At 39.3% G+C, this 19,800-nt stretch overlaps 1 protein-coding gene across 43 annotated transcripts in view; it reads left to right on the top strand.

The window, feature by feature from the left end:
* PPP1R9A (protein phosphatase 1 regulatory subunit 9A) overlaps window positions 1-19,800 on the top strand; it is a 320,662-nt gene that overhangs the window by 217,464 nt on the left and 83,398 nt on the right. For 24 of the 43 annotated variants that reach the window (XR_016222787.1, XM_089315739.1, XM_089315738.1 and 21 more), the window contains 2 exons: window positions 7,422-7,557; window positions 12,431-12,496. Coding sequence is in view for 42 of the 43 variants with exons in the window: in XM_089315739.1 (XP_089171865.1) it covers window positions 7,422-7,557; window positions 12,431-12,496 (202 nt within the window). In the remaining variant the exon portion in view is untranslated. Of the gene's footprint in view, window positions 1-7,421; window positions 7,558-9,764; window positions 9,908-12,430; window positions 12,497-19,800 lie in introns of those variants that run through there. The other 19 variants (XM_089315741.1, XM_089315740.1, XM_089315736.1 and 16 more) reach the window with 2 other exon arrangements.

The raw sequence follows: 19,800 nt of genomic DNA, 5'->3' as shown, positions 1-19,800 counted from the left end.
GTTACATACCAATATTCCTTATGGATATAGATAAGAAACCCATGTTGGATGATAAATCACAACCAAGGGATGTTTGTTTTTCGAATGCATAGTTGATTTAATGTTTAAATATCAAACTATGGAATTTTCCATACTAGCAGAATAAAAGAGAAAAGTCATTTGCTTGTCTCAACAAATGTAGGTTAAAAAAAGAACTCTTATGAAAGGTGAAATAAAAGGCTACTTCTTCAGTATGATAAATGATCTACATAAAACTTATAGTTAGTATCATACTTAGTGACAAAAGACCAATTGTGATCACCTTCAACTCAAAAACAATGCAAATATATTTACCTTCCCTACTTCCATTCCAGAATGCACTGTGGGTCATAACGGTTCAATGATACAAGAATAGGAAATAGAGAGCTTATAGACTGAAAAGGAAGAAGTAACGCTCCTTCTTCTCAGATGGAGAAAATGCTAAGGAGTCTGTAAGAAATAATATTAAGAGAGATAGGGGACTCCTACAAGACTGCAGGAGATAAGATTGGCATACAAAAATCTACTATCAACAAAACAGAATTTAAGATTCATATTAAAATAGCATTTATGATCTCATATAAATTAAATACCTAAGGATAAATGTTAACATGTTGATGACTTCTATACTTAAAACAATGAAGGGGGCCAGTGCCGTGGCTCACTAGGCTAATCCTCCGCCTACGGCGCCGGCACCGCGGGTTCTAGTCCCGGTCGGGGCACTGGATTCTGTCCCGGTTGCTCCTCTTCCAGTCCAGCTCTCTGCTGTGGCCCAGGAAAGCAGTGGAGGATGGCCCAGGTCCTTGGGCCCTGCACCTGCATGGGAGACCAGGAGGAAGCACCTGGCTCCTGGCTTCGATTGGCGCAGTGCGCCAGGCCATGCCAGCCACTTGTGGGGTGAACCAATGGAAGGAAGACCTTTCTCTCTGTCTCTGTCTCTCTCACTGTCTAACTCTGCCTGTCAAAAACAAAAACAAAAACAAAACAAACAAACAAAAAAACAATGAAGGGGCTGGCACTGTGGCACAGTGGGTTAATGCCCTGGCCTGAAGTGCTGGCATCCCTTATGGATGCCGGTTCTAGTCCCAGCTGCTCCTCTTCCCATCCAGCTCTCTGCTATGGCCTGGGAAAGCAGTAGAAGATGGCCCAAGTCTTTGGGCGCCTGCACCTGTGTGGGAGACCTGGAAGAAGCTCCTGGCTCCTGGCTTCCGATCGGCGCAGCTCTGACCGTTGCGGCCATCTGGGGAGTGAACCAGCAGATAGAAGACCTCTCTCTCGGTCTCTACCTCTCTCTGTAGCTCTGTCTTTCAAATAAATAAAATAAATTAAAAAAAAAAAACATGAAACACTACTGAGAGGAAATAAAAACAAATTAAAGGAGTGAAGAAGAAATTGAACTTGTTCATGAATCAGAATACTCAATCTTGTTAATATTTCAGTTTTCCCAAGATTAAACATAAGCCCACTGAAATTATTTTGTAGACATTATTTTTTCAAAAATAATGAAGTTGGGTGACTTTTGCTTCTGGAAAGCTATGATAATCAATTCAGTTTTATTTGGACATGAAGAGAATAATATTGATTAATGGAATAAATTAGAGAATTAGAATATTGAGATTCAGAAATGTAAATAATTGAATTTTTGCAAAGACATCAATGGAAGTCAGTGGAAGAAATTACATCTCAAAAAATGGTGCTGAAAGTATTTGAAAGCCTCATTAAGACAAAACAAAATAAACAAAATAAACAAACAAAAACCAAAGTACCCTTGACTCTCATCTCACTCTCTATATAAAAATTAACTAAAAAGAGATCACACATCTAAGCACAGCTGCTGAAACTTCTGGAAACAGGTGAAAATCTCTGTGATCTTAGGCTGATCAACCATTTTATTTTAGGACACAAAAACAAGGAGTGTAAGAAGAAAAATGGTAAGTGCACCAAACTTTAAAACATCTGTTTTATTAAAAAGATGCCCTTTAAAATAAAACAGCAAGCATACAGGATGAATATTTGTAAGATAATTTTCTGATTAAGGACTGTTATTTAGAAGATAAGAAGGACTAATAATTAAATGAGGTTAGTATAATTGTCTTACAATAGGCTGTTGATTGAACTTTATTAAAATGTGCAAAATACTTAGACACAGTTCATAAAGAAGATAAATAGTTAAGCATATGAATGTTTCTTTTACTAATTATTAAGGGAAAATGATTTAAAACCACCATGAATTACTACTATACACCTACTAGAAAGGTTGAATTTTAAAAGAATGGTGAGACTGCATTGAGGAGTCTGTGGAAATGCTTTAGCACTCATTCATAGCTGATGGGAATGCAAAGTAGTTCTTCCACTTTGCAGAAGAATTTGGCAGGTTCTTACAAAGTTAAATATTCACTTATCATACCAGCCAGCCACTCTGCTGTTTACTCAACAGTGATAAAAAACATATCTACACAAAGACTCATATTTGTATGCTTATAGGAGCTTTAGTCCCAACAGCTAAAAACTGGAAACAACTCCTGTCTTTTAACTGATGAATGGATACACAAATTGTATTATGTCCTATGCAATGAAACATTGTCTCAGAAATACAAAGGAATGAACTACCAATGCACTCAACACTATATATGACTCTCAAACCCATTGTAATAACTAAAAGAAGCCAGACACAAAAGCCTTTGTACTGCATGACTCCATTTATATAAAATTATAGAAAATTCAAAACTACACTATGGAAAGTAGATCTGTGATTGCTCAGAACCACAGATGGAGACATGGAATTGAGGTGATGAGAATGTTACCTTATTATGATTATTGTGTTTGTTACACAGCTATGCATTGCACACATTTTTCAGAATTCACATTTGCCTGCCACTTAAAATTGGCAATTTTCATTGTATAGATAGAAGTTTGACCTCAACAAAGCTGATTTTTAAAAATGTGTGGTGGGGAAACAGGCATTTACTCCAGTGGTTAAGATACCTGCATCCCACATTGGAATTAATAACTGGATTCAATTTCTGGATCTGAGTCTTAACACCAACTTCCTGTTAATACAATACATTGGAAGGCTGCATGGGATGGCTCAAGTAGTTGGGTTACTGCTCCCCACATGGAAGACCTGGATTGAGTTTTCAGCTCCTGGTTTTGGCCTCTGTCTAGCTTCTACCATTTAGGCATTTGGGGAGTGAATCAGCAAATGAGAGCTCGCTCTCTCTCTCTCTCTCTCTCTCTCTCTCTGTATTTACCTAACTCTGTCTCTCAAATAAAATTTCTGAAAGTGTCATAATTGCTATGATTAATTTTAAAAACATCATGCTAATTATTTATTGTTGATAATGATTTGGAAGGAAGAACTTAGTCTTTTAAAAAAACAAATGTAATAAAAATGGTTTCCCTTAGCAATATGGAGGTTTAATGATGCTGTATACTTCTATTTTTAAAATATTTTCTATTATTGACTTTCTAATCAGAAAAAAATTATCTCATATAAAATTCTTTGCATCTGGGTTCTTTACCTTATATAAACATGGATTTGTAGCACAGTTTTTGAAAATTTATGCTTTCCTGAGTCTACAGCTTTATATATGACCTTATGTGTTTTGATCTTCCATTGCATGCCTGGCATAATTGATATACATTTGGTTCCATCATATATTTAGGGACCTGAAACAACTAAGTTTTATTATCTCATGATTTCTATAGCACACTTCCCAGTTAACACTTGTTAATGGGATACCTTACCATAGGGAAACTGGTTTCTCCAGAGAGTTTTCACAGAGAGTGCCTAAAATGGAATCTGCATCCTTTTATAACCTAATGTCTGAAGCCACACCCTATAAATGCTATTGTTTTTATTTGATAAAAGTGAGTGAGTACATTTGAGCCACACTCAATGGGAGAGAATTATATACTACATTACATTTCAGGAGTTCATTTGTTACTTGGGTCATGCTAGATGCTGCCTGCCACCATAGTAACCAATGGCCTATTGGATGGCTACATAAGTGGATGGATTGATGGATGGATGGATGGAAGGGAGGGAGGGAGGAAGGGAGGGAGGGAGGGAGTGAAAGAGGGAGGGAGGAGGGAAGGATGCAGAGATACATTAGTGTTATACCACAGTGTATTTTGATTAATATTAGGAGTGTGCCCAACATAAGAACAAGCCTAAAATGTTTGAGATTATTTAAAAGACTGACCAGGATTGTGATAAGTTGTAAACATTTTTCCTTCTATTTGAAAAAATTTAAAGATTCTACATCCTTTTACCTTGAAAAAATAGGAAGTTTAAAGAAGGCATGGTAGCATCCATAAGGCATTTCAAAGAGTGAACTCAGAGGAATTAGATGTTACACAACTTTTGAAGCAAGTGGTGTTTTAAGAGAGACATTTTGTTTCAGTCTGAGGACGTTTCCAGTGATTGATATGTTTGTTCTTCAGTGTCATTCACATTAAATTTTAAATACTTTCTGAAAAGTACCTGCTACTCATGATCAATAGCCATTCATTCATTGTGCTTTTATCCCTGGGATATAGAATTATTGACTTATTGATATGGAGCAATTCTGGAGGTCAAGATTTCATAGAGATCATAGTTACACACAATTGAAAATAATTAATTTGAGGATCTTAAGTATTCTTTTTGAAAGAGGTTACAATAGTGAGAAGGAAATATAAGTGAATACAAGTGAGATTTTCCAATAGAGGTGAGCATGTTTTGATTTGAATACATACCTGGGCATATAATTCTATGTATGAGGACTTTTTTCCTTTTATTTTTACTTTAGATCATTGGTGTATCTTAGATTTCATTTGAAATGTAGTAAATGGTGAAATGTTTTCCCTTAGTTTATATCATTTTATAATGTTTCTGTTGCCACCATAGCACAAGAGACCACCAATAGTTTCCCCATTTTATCAGAGCCTTTGGTTTTGTGATCGTATATACCTGAGTGTGATAAGTAATTGAGGGCAGTAGGAAGTTTCCATGTTTATGGGAATCAGCCATCATTGTGGACTTTGTATTTACTCCCAAGGCTACCTCCTTCCCTCAAACAGGAGGAGAAGCCAGTGTGGACTTGATAGAACTTTTCAATATTATCTATATAAAAATGGACAACAACTCTTGATGTTAGAAAATTATTAAAATCAGCAGGGATTTTAAAAAAATAATTAAAGCCAGCAATTTATTAACAGAACATTTTCTAGTGTCACTATAAACAAATTAGCATGTTACAGATTACTTTTTAAATATTCAAATGCATGAATATTTATACTGAATTTTCAAAGCTGACTATTTATAAGAGAGGTGTTATTCCTGGAAAGGATGTAACACTTTTAGACAGGTTTTTTAAAAAATAATTGAGCTATTTTTTGACATTGAAATATAGTATAGAAAAAAATTTATAATTGGCATTGGCTTAGATACAAGATTCATTTCAAAGAATTAATGCATACAATTAAGTTAAAATATATCAAATCTAGCTTTCTTTTTTTAAGATTTTATTTAAGGTGTACTCAGATCTAGCTTTCAAGAGTGAACAATTTTATAGATGAATTTAAAATTTTTAATGTTGGATATATAGGGTTTTATGTTAATTGAGCTCTCAGTAAAGAAAGGCAAAGTATGTAAAAATGTGCAATTACAAATAAGGGCCAAAAGTGTAGTTCTCTAAGACTTTCACTGTTATCAGCAAACCCTAGTGAAAGCATCTAGAGATACATTTACCACCACTTGCTTATAGAACAAGTTACATGTTTAAAAAGCTATCAGGTTTAGAGAAAAGCCATTTAATGTGATGGAACAGAAGAAATGAGACTGCACAAATCTTTCAAAGCACTATTTTCTTGTGACCCATGGCTCACAAATATATCACAAAGGAATATTCAAGTATAAGTTCTTTCCTTTTTTTCTTTTTTTTATTTATTTGTCAGAGATGTAGATAGTGAGATATAGATATATACTGTATCTATATATAGATGTAGTAGAGATATAGATAGTGAGAGAGAGAGACACAGAGAGAAAGGTCTTCCTTCCATTGGTTCACTCTCCAAATGCCGCTAAGGCCGGCACTGGGCCAATCCGAAGTCAGGAGCCAGGAGCTTCTTCTGGGTCTCCCATGTGGGTGCAGGAGCCCAAGCACCTGGGCCGTCCTCCACTGCCCTTCCGGGCCACAGCAGAGAGCTGGACTGGAAGAGGAGCAACCGAGACAGAATCAGGTGCCCATATGGGATGCCGGCGCCGCAGGCGGAGGTTTAACCATTAAGTGAGCCATGGCGCCGGCCCCCAAGTATAAGTTCTTTTCATCTATTTATGTTTTTAAAAGATATATCCTTCAGGTTTTAGATATGCATACAATAAATATTTGTTTAAAGAGTATTTGAATGGAAGACTTTGTCACATTAGTACTAATAATTATATCCTAGTATAGCATTTCCTTTTTACACTAGCTTGCAATTAAGTAAGTATGTTTTGCTCTGGACTTGCCTTTAACCATCAGCTAATACCAATAGATATTTCCCTTTGCCCCATTACTTCGTGGGTCTTCTCTCATGCCTTTTTCTCAAGAGAAGAGAGAATTAATGCAGCACCTCTTGTTATTTTAGCTTTTTATCTTAAAAACAAAAATATTACTTCTGTTTCCTTTTCTTTTATCTCCAGGGTGATAGTAACTTAGCAAAAACATCAGCATTCTTCTATTTATTTAACCTTCTGAGTTACCATATACTTCAAAATCTCTGCTGGAAGACATTATTAGAAACATGATTAACTTAAAAAATTGAGTTTGCTTTCATTTTATAAGACATCAAAAATGTATAAAGTACTGTACAATGGATTACATTTAAGACTTGTTCCAAAGCATTAATTTTTTATGCTCTATTATTTTCCCCTTTATTTTCATCTATGAGCAGTGTCCCAAAAAGTCAGTTTAAAATACACCCAGGCATACCATTTGAAGTACATAGGTGATTCTACTATAAAATATAAATATATCGTGTGTGTGTGTGTGTGTGTGTGTGTTGAAAGGTGAATTGACGGGGGACACACACACAGGAGGGAGAGAGAGAATGAATCTTCCATCCACTGGTTCAACCCTCCAAATGGCTGCCAAGCAGCCAGGAGCCTGGAATTCCATCTGCCTCTCCCAAGTGAAAGGCAGGAACCCAGCTACTTGGGCCATCATCTGCCGCTTCTCGGACACCTCCCCAGAAGCTGCATCCGAAATGGAGCAGCCAGGACTGGAGCTGGCCCTCCACCATCCCCAGGGCTGCCTGAGTCACAAGCACTTTTGACTTTGCAGCGTGGACCCTGCTGAGGTCTCAGGGTTAGATGTTTTTGTTCGTGCTCCTTTTCACTGGGAAGTCTTAACTGTAAGTCTTCTGTAACCTTTCTACAGGTTTGTTATTGGGCGGGAAAAACCAGGACAAGTGAGTGAGGTTGCCCAGTTGATCAGCCAGACGCTGGAGCAGGAGAGGCGCCAGAGGGAGCTGCTGGAGCAGCACTATGCCCAGTATGACGCTGACGACGACGAGGTAGGGAGCGCCTGCGAGCATTCCGGTCCTGGTCGTGCCCACTCGTGGCCTGCCCCCTGCCCTGCTCTCTCCACCACGTAACAGGGTGACAGGTTCTTTGCAGTTCCTTAAGGATTCTATATCTACAGTGAACTTGAGTTGAACCTCATGGAAAAGAAATACTACGTGCGTCTGATAATAACTTAAGAATCGAGTCCCGGTGTCCTGTGGACAGTTGGAAACCAATCAGCCTCCTCTTTGACCATGCTTTCAGTAAAAAATTAAAAAAAAAAAAAAAGCAATGGGCAAAAACACCAGAACATGAATAATGGTTATCTTTCCTGTTGGAATAAGGTGATTTTCTCACTCTGCTTTATGTTTTCTCAATTTTTTCCAAATGTTGTACAAGAGCATGTAATTAAAAAAAAAAAATCAGTAAACATTTTAAGTGAAAAAACACCCCCGCATGCAACATCCACAGAAAGGGACTAAAGATTGCTGAGTGTTTCCAGAGTTTTTTCCCCCAGGAAGAGAAAGTCCTTTGGATCTGTTCACTATGATTTGTGCTAACATAATGCAGAACAAAGCTTTTCCACTAGCACATGTTCTATAGAGTGGATACATATTGGAATAATTTTACATCCTGCTCTCTGTAGAAGATCAAGTAAATGAATAGAAGCTAACCCCCAAGTGAAAACGGTTCTCTGGACCCCTTGTGTGTTGTAATGTAATACAGATGCTGGTCTATTTCTAATGTCAATGCCAAATGTACATTGATATCACGGGACAACACACTTTATTATAAACACATTTAAACATGCACATGTTTCATATTGGCATGTCAAAAGACCCATCAACAATTTAGTTGTACTATTTCATATACCATAAACTAGTAAATATTTAGATAAAACAAATATTTTTCTCTATACCGGCTGATATAAGCCCGTGAAACTTCATCTGTTCAACTTCTACTCATCTGAATATATTATTTTTCCAGAACTTTTTTTTTTTGGCTTTCAGCCATGACATAGAGAAGATTAATAAATGGCATTCAAATATTTTCATGTATTTTTAGCCTGGAGTATTTTTAACCCAAATATCTATAAAGTTTTTATGTGTTTGCATTGTAGTGAGAATGTATTCTCTATTTATTAAAGTAGAAAATTAAAAGTGATGTATCAGCTTTCAACCAAAAACATTAGAAAGCTTTTAAATGAATGAATTAGTCTCGAAGAATTCTTTTTACTTGACTTGGTTTTTTACTTGCATAGTCCATCTGAAATGGCAAGTATTTTCTCATTATACTAAGATGACATTACTTATGAAAATCTGTTATCTTTGATTTTGAAACTAAAATACAGCTTCTTCAAATATTTGAACTTGTTTCCTACCTAGTTTTCAATATCTGTGTTAGTCTTTTGTGCTTTATCAGAGGTGCTGATTTGCTTTGGCTGCAAGCCTGTTTTAGGATCGTAGTCATTCTGTGCAGGTTTGGTTTTTACCCCTTCACCCTGCTGGAAAGAGTTTGGCTCTGAGGTTACAGGACAGCAGTGACATTGGGGGTGGAAGGAAAGGAGGCCAAGCTTTGTGGTCTCTGTGCCTTGGTGTCATTGCTGTTCAAGTACAGGGGCTGGCCGACCTCTGAATCCCTCCTAGCCTCCAGCATTCCATGACCATGAAACAAGAGGGGGAAATAAAGACAAGGAGATCTTGAAGGCTCCCCAAGTGAAGCGTTTCTGCCATATATCACAAACTCCCTCCAGTTGTTTTGAGGAATTGATTGTCTTCATCCCCGAAAGTTTTCGCTTCAAGCAGCCAGCGCTTTGTACAAAATACACACGTGCACACACACGTGCGTGCACGCACACATACACATGCTTTTCTTGTACTTTTATAATGTGGTAAATGAAAAAAGAATACTGGTTACTCAGTGTTTATACTTGGAAATTTATCGAATACCAAGTGAGAGAGTGCTTTGACAGGGGAAGGGGAGTGCCTATTTTGGTCATGAAAGTAGAGTTCATTGTCATCTGAGCAGGTATTGTGAAAGGTGAAGAGAATAAATTCTCACTGACAGGCGCTTCCCAAGGTGCCTTTCTTCCATGACCTCATTTATCATTTAATCTTTAAAGCAAACAGAAGACTCTCTCTCTCTCTCTCTCTCTCTCTCTCTTTTTTTTCCTTCTAGAAATTCAGCAGCTGAGTTTTTTTTTTTTTTTTTTTCCTAGTGATCAAGCAGGGGGTTGAGATGACAAAATTAGGATTGGAACAGAGTCTCCGTGCTCCAGAGCCCGGCCTCTGCAGCCCCTGTGCTGGTTCTGGATGGAGGGCTCAGGCTGCATTCAGGCACATGCAGAATCAGGATGCTTGTGTAGGTGACTTCTCACAATACCTGGAGTCTGTGACTCCTTCTTCCATATTTCTAATCTCTGTGCTTCTAGCATTGAGGAAATGAAATACTTGGATATTTACTATAGGCAGTATTCTGTATCATCTTCATGTGAAAGACAATTGAGCACAGAAATATTTTACAAAAGAGAGTTTAGCTTTGAGTTAAACAACTTTTTCCTCAGCGAGTTGTGGAAGTTGAACTCAGATTTGTACTACTGTGTAGCTCTAAGTAACCCTCACTGGAGACTTCAGGGAGTGTTTTCTTCTCCTCTCTCTCTCTCTCTCTCTCTCTCTCTCTCTTCTCTCTCTCTCTCTCTCTCTCTCTCTCTTCTTCTCGCCCTCTCCTCCCTGACTTGTATATTTTGCCTGTCTCTTGTGTCATGCACTGCTTCTCTAAAACATGCCCAGGGAAAAGCAGCTACTACTTTTTTGTTCATAGAGACAAGAGCTGTACAATGAAAATTCATTCCAGTGAATTAGTATTATCAGATTATCACCTGATTCACATAATTCTTATTTTTAAACTAATGCTAAGAAATATTATTAAATTGATTGATTGGACTGTTATCTCCCTATTTTCTGTTTACTTTTTTTCTCTCTGTTAATGAAAAGTAAAATGTCCAAGAGGCAGAGAGGAAATGAGAAGCACCAGTATTGGATATTCAGTGGATAAATGGTCTTTGAATAATTGAGTTAATTTCTTATGTAACTCAACAGTTTATTGACTTGCCTTTGGTACAACAGGCATGGCATGTGAGTAGTCAATCTCTTGGCTTTTCACTCTGCTTTAAGTTACGGAATGCTTAACTTACAGAATCATGATTTCGAAATCAGAATCCTTTTTTGTTTTATTTTGTTTTTGATGCCATCCTCTGTGACATTCCTTGGACCAGCCAGGAAAATGTCTAGTTAGATGCAGAGCAACCAAGTTCTTCCCACTGACCTGCAGAGCCAGCCGTTCCGCCAGCACTGTCTGCTGAAGGGCTGCTAGCTTCTGTTTCTGATCCAATCACTCACGGTGGACTCTACCGTGGAGCTTGTTGCTTGGGCAGAAGAGAGTTGTTGCTAGAATTGGTTGTATGGCCTGCAGTGCAGCGTGCAAACTACATGCCGAAGTGCTGAACACAGAGCGGCTTTTCATCCGAGCCACGTTTAGGAATTACATTTGATCGTGTGCTGCTTATTCTTAGATACGTTTTAATGATCCAAGAAATTTTAAGTCATACTCTAGTATAATTTGAAATACATAGGTAACCTTTGAGTCTTTTTTAAATGTCTGTTTTTTCTGGTTTTTTTTTTTTCGTCTTCCAAATATTGAAACTGGAAGAGTTTAAAATAGGCAAATAGCCAATTTCATTTTAATTTGCATTTCTGTTTCTGTTCATTCTCTTTTAAACATTCTAGTTTTAATATGAAGTTAAAATGGCTCTGCTAAACAGCTGAAGAGTAAAAGGGAGAGTTCTGCTCAGAACAGAAAATGTGAACAACTGGAAAAAAAAATGTAATGTGCATTTAAGTCTATCTATGGTTAGTGGTTGCATTTCTGGATTTAATAGAATTTTCGTTCATCTGTTTTTCTTGTTCTTTTCTCTTTCTCTCTCTCTTTTCTTTAACAATCTGAAAGGTAACCATGGAGGACTTCAGTAAACCCCTCAGGCAGTCAGCCCTGTCCCATGAAATTCTGGGGGTACTGTAAATTTTTCAACTGGAATTCAACTTTTAATGACATCTAGTCTGTAACACTTCACAGCTGTCAGTGCTGAGCCTTGTAGTAGTAAGGCAACGTGGTTTTTCTATTTATTTTGTGTAGACTCTTTGTGTGAGAATCTTCTCTGTTAAAGGGCATCCTGCAATTTGGAGCCCCGTGAGCTCAGTCTGCAAATACAATGTAAACCAGTACCACCCCTGTTTTTTTAAATTAGAAAACAGAAATGTTATGTTGTATTATAGACATGTTAAAGTTATATGATTATTTGCTTTCCTTAAATATCCTTTTAAAGCATAATTACATTACAAAGTCTTAGAATACAGGTGACATTTCTGTCTTTTGGGGGCATAGTTCATCATTACTCTGGAAACGCAAGCCATTTACTCTTTCTTTTATAACGTGTTTTCATTACTAGAGGATATAGAGTTTACAAAATGTATATTTGGTATGGAAAATATCGAAGGGAAAGCACTGAATTTGACTCACACCATTTGCCATTCCTAGTTGGAAACAGTTTGTGTTATATGAACAAGAGGTTGCCATTATTATGGATGGCCTTTTAATGATATGAATTTAATCCCAAGAATAGATTTTATATTTTGTGTGGAATAGTGAGAAACTGAGAGCGGGGGCACTTTTACCAAGGTGCAGCCATAATCTCTTAGTACTTGACAGTCTGTGTCACAGTTAGCCCCAGAAAGAACTTCATAACTTTTTTGTCCTCATCTTTAGGCTCTTCTGTTTTAGGGAATACAGGCCTTCTTTAATTTTTTTTTTTTTTTGTCAACATTTTAGAACACTGTGGCTGAATTACAAGGAGTGTCTGGCAACTTCAATAACAATAACAACTATTTTGTTAAGGTTTGTTTTTTCATAGAAAGCAATGCTTCTCTGTACCTTCCTGATTCCTATGGGAAATTAAATAATCCGTGTGTCTTGTTAACTACCTGTATGTTCTGAAGCACTTCTCTGGAACACATATTTTGTGTTGAATAATAATTTCAAAATAATGATTTGAAAAAATAACATTTAATTCTGAAGCACAGCACATGTTTTAGGCATGGCTTCTGCAATTTGGACTCACTTCCTAATATTTGTCCTTGGATATTTTTAACTCTAACACTTTCAAAATTTTGTGATTCAAATTAAAGAGGGGAAAAAGATATCTAATATCAGGGCCATATAATGTTTAGGCAATGCAGTACACATAAAGCTTTTATTATTTTAAAATTTAGTATCTTGTTTTTAAAAACATTTTTTTTGCTATAAATTTCTTAGTTTTTCCAAACACTAAATGCGTATATCTTTGACTAAAACAGTATTTATGTGCATGATCTATGTGGTGGGCATATCAAAATATCTAAAACAGTATTATGTTTCCAGTAATAAAATAATCCTTGTTACCATTAGTTGTCAGGAATAGAAATAGTGTGTTTAGAATGGAGATCAGGTGTGTGTAAAAGGTAGCCTGGCTTATGGTAACACAAGGAACCTGAAGATTAAAAGAAGTATTAGAATCTTTAACAGCTTGTTTACAGACCAATTTGGTTAGAAACTGCAAATCATTACATTTCATTCCATCATTTCATTTGTAATCCCCACTGAAACCTAGAATCATAAGGTCATTGGAAATCGTTGAGTTTAAGATCTAAGCTTGATCTATCCTGAGCAATGTACCCATACCTGCTTATACACATGCTGTCCCCATGAGGTAGCTAACCTTTAGTCCTTGAAAAAAAAAGCCTCTCTATGAATATTCTTTATATAGAGACATGCTACTGTTTGTTAATATTTATTTTTATTTTCATATATGGGGGGGCAGGGGGAGAGAGAGAGAAACTACCCCTTCCTCTGGTTCACTACCCAAATGCCCTCAGCATCCAGGATTGGGCCACTTTAAATCCAGGAGCCCAGAACTCCATCTAGGTCTCCTGTGTGGGTGGCAGGGGCACAGACACTTGGGCCATCATCCACTGCCTCCCAGTATGCAGTGGCAGGGAGCTGGATCAGAAGTGGAGTAGCCAGGACACAAACTGCTGCCAGTAGGGGACGCTGGCATCGTAGGTGGTGACTTAACCTGCTAGGCCACAATGCTGGCCCCAAGTGTCATCTTTCTATAGATAAATTTCTTCTATATTTATTACAATACAAGTGACTTGAATACCTTTTCTTGTTAATTTTTTCTAGCTGCCACATTGTAATATTATCTACACCTGATCTAGATAAGGCATGCCAAACATCCTTTATCAGATCGATTCTTCTATGCTGTTAAATTCCTCTGGAAGAATAAACTCCTTAGAAAATATGCTAGAACAATTCTCTCTTATCAACAATAAACCATAGACTTTGCTGTATGCAGGAGATATTGCAGAAGCAAACACAGATACAAGTATTTTCTGAACTTTAAAAACATTTCTATTTTGTAACCTGAATATAATTCTTTACCAGAAAGCTCTAAAATGCTAAAAAAGACATCATGAAAGAGGAACCTAGCCGGCGCCGTGGCTCAATAGGCTAATCCTCCACCTTGCGGCGCCGGCACACCGGGTTCTAGTCCCGGTTGGGGCGCCGGATTCTGTCCCGGTTGCCCCTCTTCCAGGCCAGCTCTCTGCTATGGCCAGGGAGTGCAGTGGAGGATGGCCCAGGTGCTTGGGCCCTGCACCCCATGGGAGACCAGGAAAAGCACCTGGCTCCTGGCTCCTGCCAGGATCAGCGCGGTGCGCCGGCTGCAGCGGCGGCCATTGGAGGGTGAACCAACGGCAAAGGAAGACCTTTCTCTCTGTCTCTCTCTCTCACTGTCCACTCTGCCTGTCAAAAAAAAAAAAAAAAAAAAAAAAAGAAAGAGGAACCTTACTAGCCTGGGAAACAGACGTACTTTGCCATGACATGTGCATACTCTGGTTTCCCCATGAATATTCTGGTCCCTTCTTTCCCTTGAAGGTCTTCCACTACAGCAACTCTTTGTTGCCCTGTGTGCCAACTTATTCCAGTTCACCTGTGTGTATTTCATCTCCTACATAAAGTCGTCTTGGGCTCTCTCAGGTAGCATAGGGGCCCTTATTTAAAAAATGAATCAATAGAACCATGTACATCTCTCTCTACTATTTACCCATAGTCCCCGCTTCCCCACTCCCAACAATTTGTCATCTCCTCCATGACTTTTTCTAATGGCTGATCGATTTTTAGCACACACAGGAATGACTACAGCCCTGGGAAAATAAGAGGAAGCCAAGAAATTGAACCGAACTGAATCATGCATAGGTGGTTAAGATGAAAATTAAGGAATAAAGTTAAATGTGAATGAAATGTAGTTGGAAACGTGACCTGAGATAGGGAGGGAAGAACGCTGAAGAACAGAGGCATAAGTGGCGTTGTCAGCCTAGTGGGACTAGAGATTGGAGCCAGGGAGAGATGTGAGGAATCTGCACTCAGCCCCTGGCATTGACACTTTCCCCTGGGCTGTGGCTTGCTTACCACATCTGTATTATCTGGAGGAACTGAATTTTCTATTACACTGCGCCAAAACCCTCTGCATGCAAAACCAGAAAAAATAAATATGCATTCTGCTTTCCTTGAAAATCTCTGGGGCTTTTGAAGTGGCAATGTGGTGACTCAACTTGACATCACTTCCTTTTTGTCATAACCATGTAAACCAGCACCAGGAACAGAAGAGTCAGATGGTCCTAAATAATGTTAGACACAGAGGACTGTCTCCTTCCTTGTGTGTTAACTTAGACATTTCCTTCACTCCTGGAAACCCGTTCTCCTACCTCACCAACAACTGCCTTGCAGGAGCTGCCTTGTCGCAGGGGTTTGCCAGCTGCGTGGAGGCTCCATTGACTTTGAGCTGAAGCTGCTGTGCATCAGTGTGGCAGTAACACAGTTCCAGACTTCCAGCTCCTGAAGGAATTGCAGAATGCACACACAGAGGACTTCCATGAAAATACAGCAGTGCTGCCCCTTTTCTTGAACTGAGTTCCTCATCCATTGGAGATAACGTTCATTATCTTTTCTGCTTGCTTCATAAATAGTCCTTGTGCCCACTAAATCCTTGATTAAATTAAAACTGCCATGTGTGATGCCTTATGCTTAGCAGTTATATGGGTATAAAATGTATGTGACGTAGTTCATTCTCTCAGAAAACGTAGACGATTCTGTGTTTACTTACCTTGATCTGAGGCTCTCCTGACACTTCTTCAGACTCAGACGTACTGACCCAGAGTATATGTTGTAGGAGGCCTAGGACTGTGGCAGTGAATAGGAGTGGGCCAGGTACACTCAGAGCTGGGTGTCTAGGATAAAGATGCTGGGAAAACTAGAGTAAGGACCTTTGAGCCCTGGGACTATAGACACTTTGCTGAAAGGAGTTGTTGGGATGGGCTATATCCTAGCAGTTAAGATGCCTGCACCTCATATACTAGTATCTGGGTTTAATCCCAGCTCTTGCTCTTGGCTCCAGTTTCTTGCTAATGCAGACCCTGGGAGGCAGTGTTGATGTCTCCAATAATTGGGTTCCTGCCACCCCTATAGCAGAGCTGGATTGAGTTCCTGGCTCCTGGATTTGGCCTCAACCTAATTCTAGCCCTTGCGGGCATTTGGGGGAGTGAACCAATAGATGAGAGAGTGCTGTGTGTGTGTGTGTGTGTGTGTGTAGTTTAAAATGATAATATACATTCTAATGGAGGAATTGCTGCCACAGTCTATAAGACAGCCATGTGAAGAAGGGATTAGTATTACTGTCCCAGGGATAAAATTATAAGATTGAGATCTTTAATGTATACACAATCCATAGAAATACCATCAGTGACATTCTTGTTGGCTTCATTTATAAATTTTTTTGTGTCTTAAATTCTGTAATTCTATGATTTCTTGATGATCTGGTACCATTTTTAACAATCAAATGAGTCCATTTTCATATGAACACATGATTGTTTCCAAAATTCAATTAGCTGCGTGATTAGGAATTATTTAAACAGTTGTAGTACATGGTCTTGCAGTTACTGTCATCATCCTCTTCTGCCCATTAGAAATCGAGGGAAATACAAATTTCTCAGTCTCTTCCCACAGTTCCTCTGACATCAGAATAAGTGCTTCATTGTTTTCTTTGCAAGTAAAATGAAACTCACAGAAAACTGCCAGTTTGAAATTGCAGTGTGACGTTTGAATTAGAGATCTACTTTGCTCTGTTGACTATTTAGTTCTGGGTCTTGGTGGGAAAATGAGGGGTCACTGATTCCCTCCTCCTATGGAAAATATTTATCAGATACTTGCAGACAATGGCATTTTATCTCTTTGTACACCGGCCGGTGGTTAACTTATTAACAGGAATTGAATTAACTATATTGAGTCATGGAAAATATACTTTGTACTCAGAAGAAAATTGCCATTTTGCTGTGGAACCTTTAAATCTACATGGTAAAGAATTTAAAACATTTTTAAGTTAACCTACAAAAAGGCCCAGTAATCACAGTATTAAAGAATATTTCAACATTTAAAATAAAAGCATGAATTTGAGGTTTCTGGTTTCAGTTTTCCTTTACAAGTAGGTTTTTTTTTTCTTTTTGTTCATGTTCATTCTGCAGCTTAGGAAGCTGGGGAAATACAGCACATGTTTAAGAAACAAAAAGATCAATTTACCTGCAGAGCAGAATACATAGAAAGCAGTGGTGGTTAGAAAGGCTCGGAAAGCTAAATAGAACAATTTTCTTTAGACTTTCTAAAATCAGCCCAATTGTTATAATCATAGTTCTCCAAGGATCTCGCATTTCTGAGATCCTGACTAACCTTTCTGGGAGAGAGGGTAGGGTGGTAAGTATCACTATACTCCTAAATCTGTATAGATTAAATACATGACATTTTTTCATCTTAAATTTAAAAGCTAAACAAACAAAAACCCCAAATGTTTATGTAGTTTATATAGTGGCCGTGGAAGATAGAGCTGGTTTTTCCTTCCAGAGCAGAGACATGATTCCTACCTACTGTAAAAGATCCAGGTGACCTCGACATGCCTTCCTCTCCTGACACGGCTCCCTCTGCATGGACCAGCTGGCCTTCTCGTCACCACCCTCTGGAAATCATGGCTGGAGGAACCAGCATAAAAATACGGTCTGTTACAAAGTCGCATCCTGGGTAGAGGAAGATTCTGACTCTGCACAGACAATAGCAGCAGAGAAACACCGCTGCTCTGAACTTCATGGGAAGAGTTTGCTCCATCAGCATGGGCAGAGCCCAGTGCATCACCAGAACTTCGGCTGGCTCACTGGTGAAGGAGGAGGGGGATGTATACTGTTGGTCAGGGAGGAATCGCAACAGCTAGACTGCGTATTGACTCTGCCTCTTCTGCAGCCTGCTACACGTGTCGCGTCTATCTTAAATCCATTCTGACTTAAAAGGTCTCGAAGTTCTCGGTAGTGGATCCTGACAGCTCTCAAGGAATATTGGTCCTGTCAGGGGGTTTTCTTTGAGACTGACAAAACTCCTGTGAGTATTTGAAAACTAACTGCCTTGCATTGGGTCCATCAATGATGATGAAAGCAACCCACTGGAGAATAAAACTTTTCCCCCCAAGTAGATAAATTTTTATCATCAACTTTATCACCCTGGAAAACCCCACTATCCCTTTTGTTAAGACTAGGTTTACCCAGCGCTGCCGTAGCTCAATAGGCTAATCCTCTGCCTGCGGTGCCGGCACACCAGGTTCTAGTCCCGGTTGGGGCACCGGATTCTGTCCCGGTTGCTCCTCTTCCAGTCCAGCTCTCTGCTGTGACCAGGGAGTGCAGTGGAGGATGGCACAAGTGCTTGGGCCCTTCACCCACATGGGAGACCAGGAGAAGCACCTGGCTCCTGGCTTCGGATCAGCGCAGTACGCTGACCGTAGCAGGCCGGCCACAGCAGCCATTGTGGGGTGAACCAACAGAAAAGGAAGACCTTTCTCTCTGTCTCTCTCTCTCACTGTCCACTCTGCCTGTCAAAAAAAAAAAAAAAAAAAAGACTAAGTTTAAAGAGATGTTTTGATAATGGGCCATAAATGCTCCAAATTAAGACAGACTCTGTAAGTGAGTCTCTGCTGTGGAAGTCAAGGCTATGCCTGCTGAGTCAGCATCCACAGACTAAACAGGGGGTGTCAGTAATGGTGACTCACTTTATATACTATGTTAGGTGGGCTATTGACATTGAAAGTTACATTATAGTATGAGCTACCACTGCATTGCGCAGGACTAAAAGGAAATGCGCCTTGTACTGGCCCACGGCTGCTGTCAGCCTCCACCCTCCTGATGCTTCCTCCTCTCTACCTCCGCTGCTTTAAGGAGAAAGATGGCTGCTGGTGGGTTGGAGATCTGTAGGCCCACCAGGGAGACTACATGCTATTGGAACCCCTTGGGAATGCTGTGCATCTTTGGGGAGGGGAGGCACTTGAAAGTCTTGGTTCTGTGGATACTGGCTCATAACTCATGATCTCACTTGGTCTCTTGGTGAGAAGGATGTGCAAATTCAACTGAGATGCTGGAGCTCACAAAGGGAAAGGAAACTAAAGTTACCTTGTTGATGGGATCCTTAGTGGGCTCCACTGCTAAGTGCAGCCTGGACTTGGTGTGCTCCATGCCCTGTCCCATTTGTGTTAGAGGGGATTCTGCATTCAGAGGTCGCCACAGTAGAGCAGCAACAGAGGGGCACGTAGGCGACTCTCCCTGTTTTCTCTCAGGTGGCAGAGACAGGGTAGCATCCAAGGAGGAGAAAGCAAACTCACAGCCCTGGTAGACATTTACCAGTACCAGAGTGCTCGGGCCTTTCCCAGCACAACAACGCTTCGTGCCTAATCATTCACCAAATCTCCTCTTTTCAAAAAGGTGGCTAGCAATATGCTACTAAGCTGTTGCTGAAAATAAATTTCTGCCCCAAGGCTGCCTTGTATCTCTCTGATTGGATATTCTCAGTTTAAGATAGGTCAACTTGAACTCCTGATTGTTTGAATCTTGAAACGCACAACTAACAAACCTTGTTTGTCAAATGAAAACAAAAGATCCAAGTGAGCTGCTGGATTAGCCCAACAGCTTCTTGGATTTACATAAATGAGTGGCAGCTCTCCATTCGGGAGAAATATTGCCTGCACCTGCCTCCAATGCAAGGCCTCAGGCTTACAGTCCTCTCAATTCATAAATTTGTTG

This window comes from Oryctolagus cuniculus, chromosome 16, assembly GCF_051225735.1.
Source record: "Oryctolagus cuniculus isolate XC-2025 breed Fujian yellow rabbit chromosome 16, ASM5122573v1, whole genome shotgun sequence".
Classification (NCBI taxonomy): Eukaryota; Metazoa; Chordata; class Mammalia; order Lagomorpha; family Leporidae; genus Oryctolagus; species Oryctolagus cuniculus.
The sequence above is the reverse complement of the archived record's forward strand: the minus strand, read 5'-3'. Positions and strand labels throughout refer to the sequence as shown.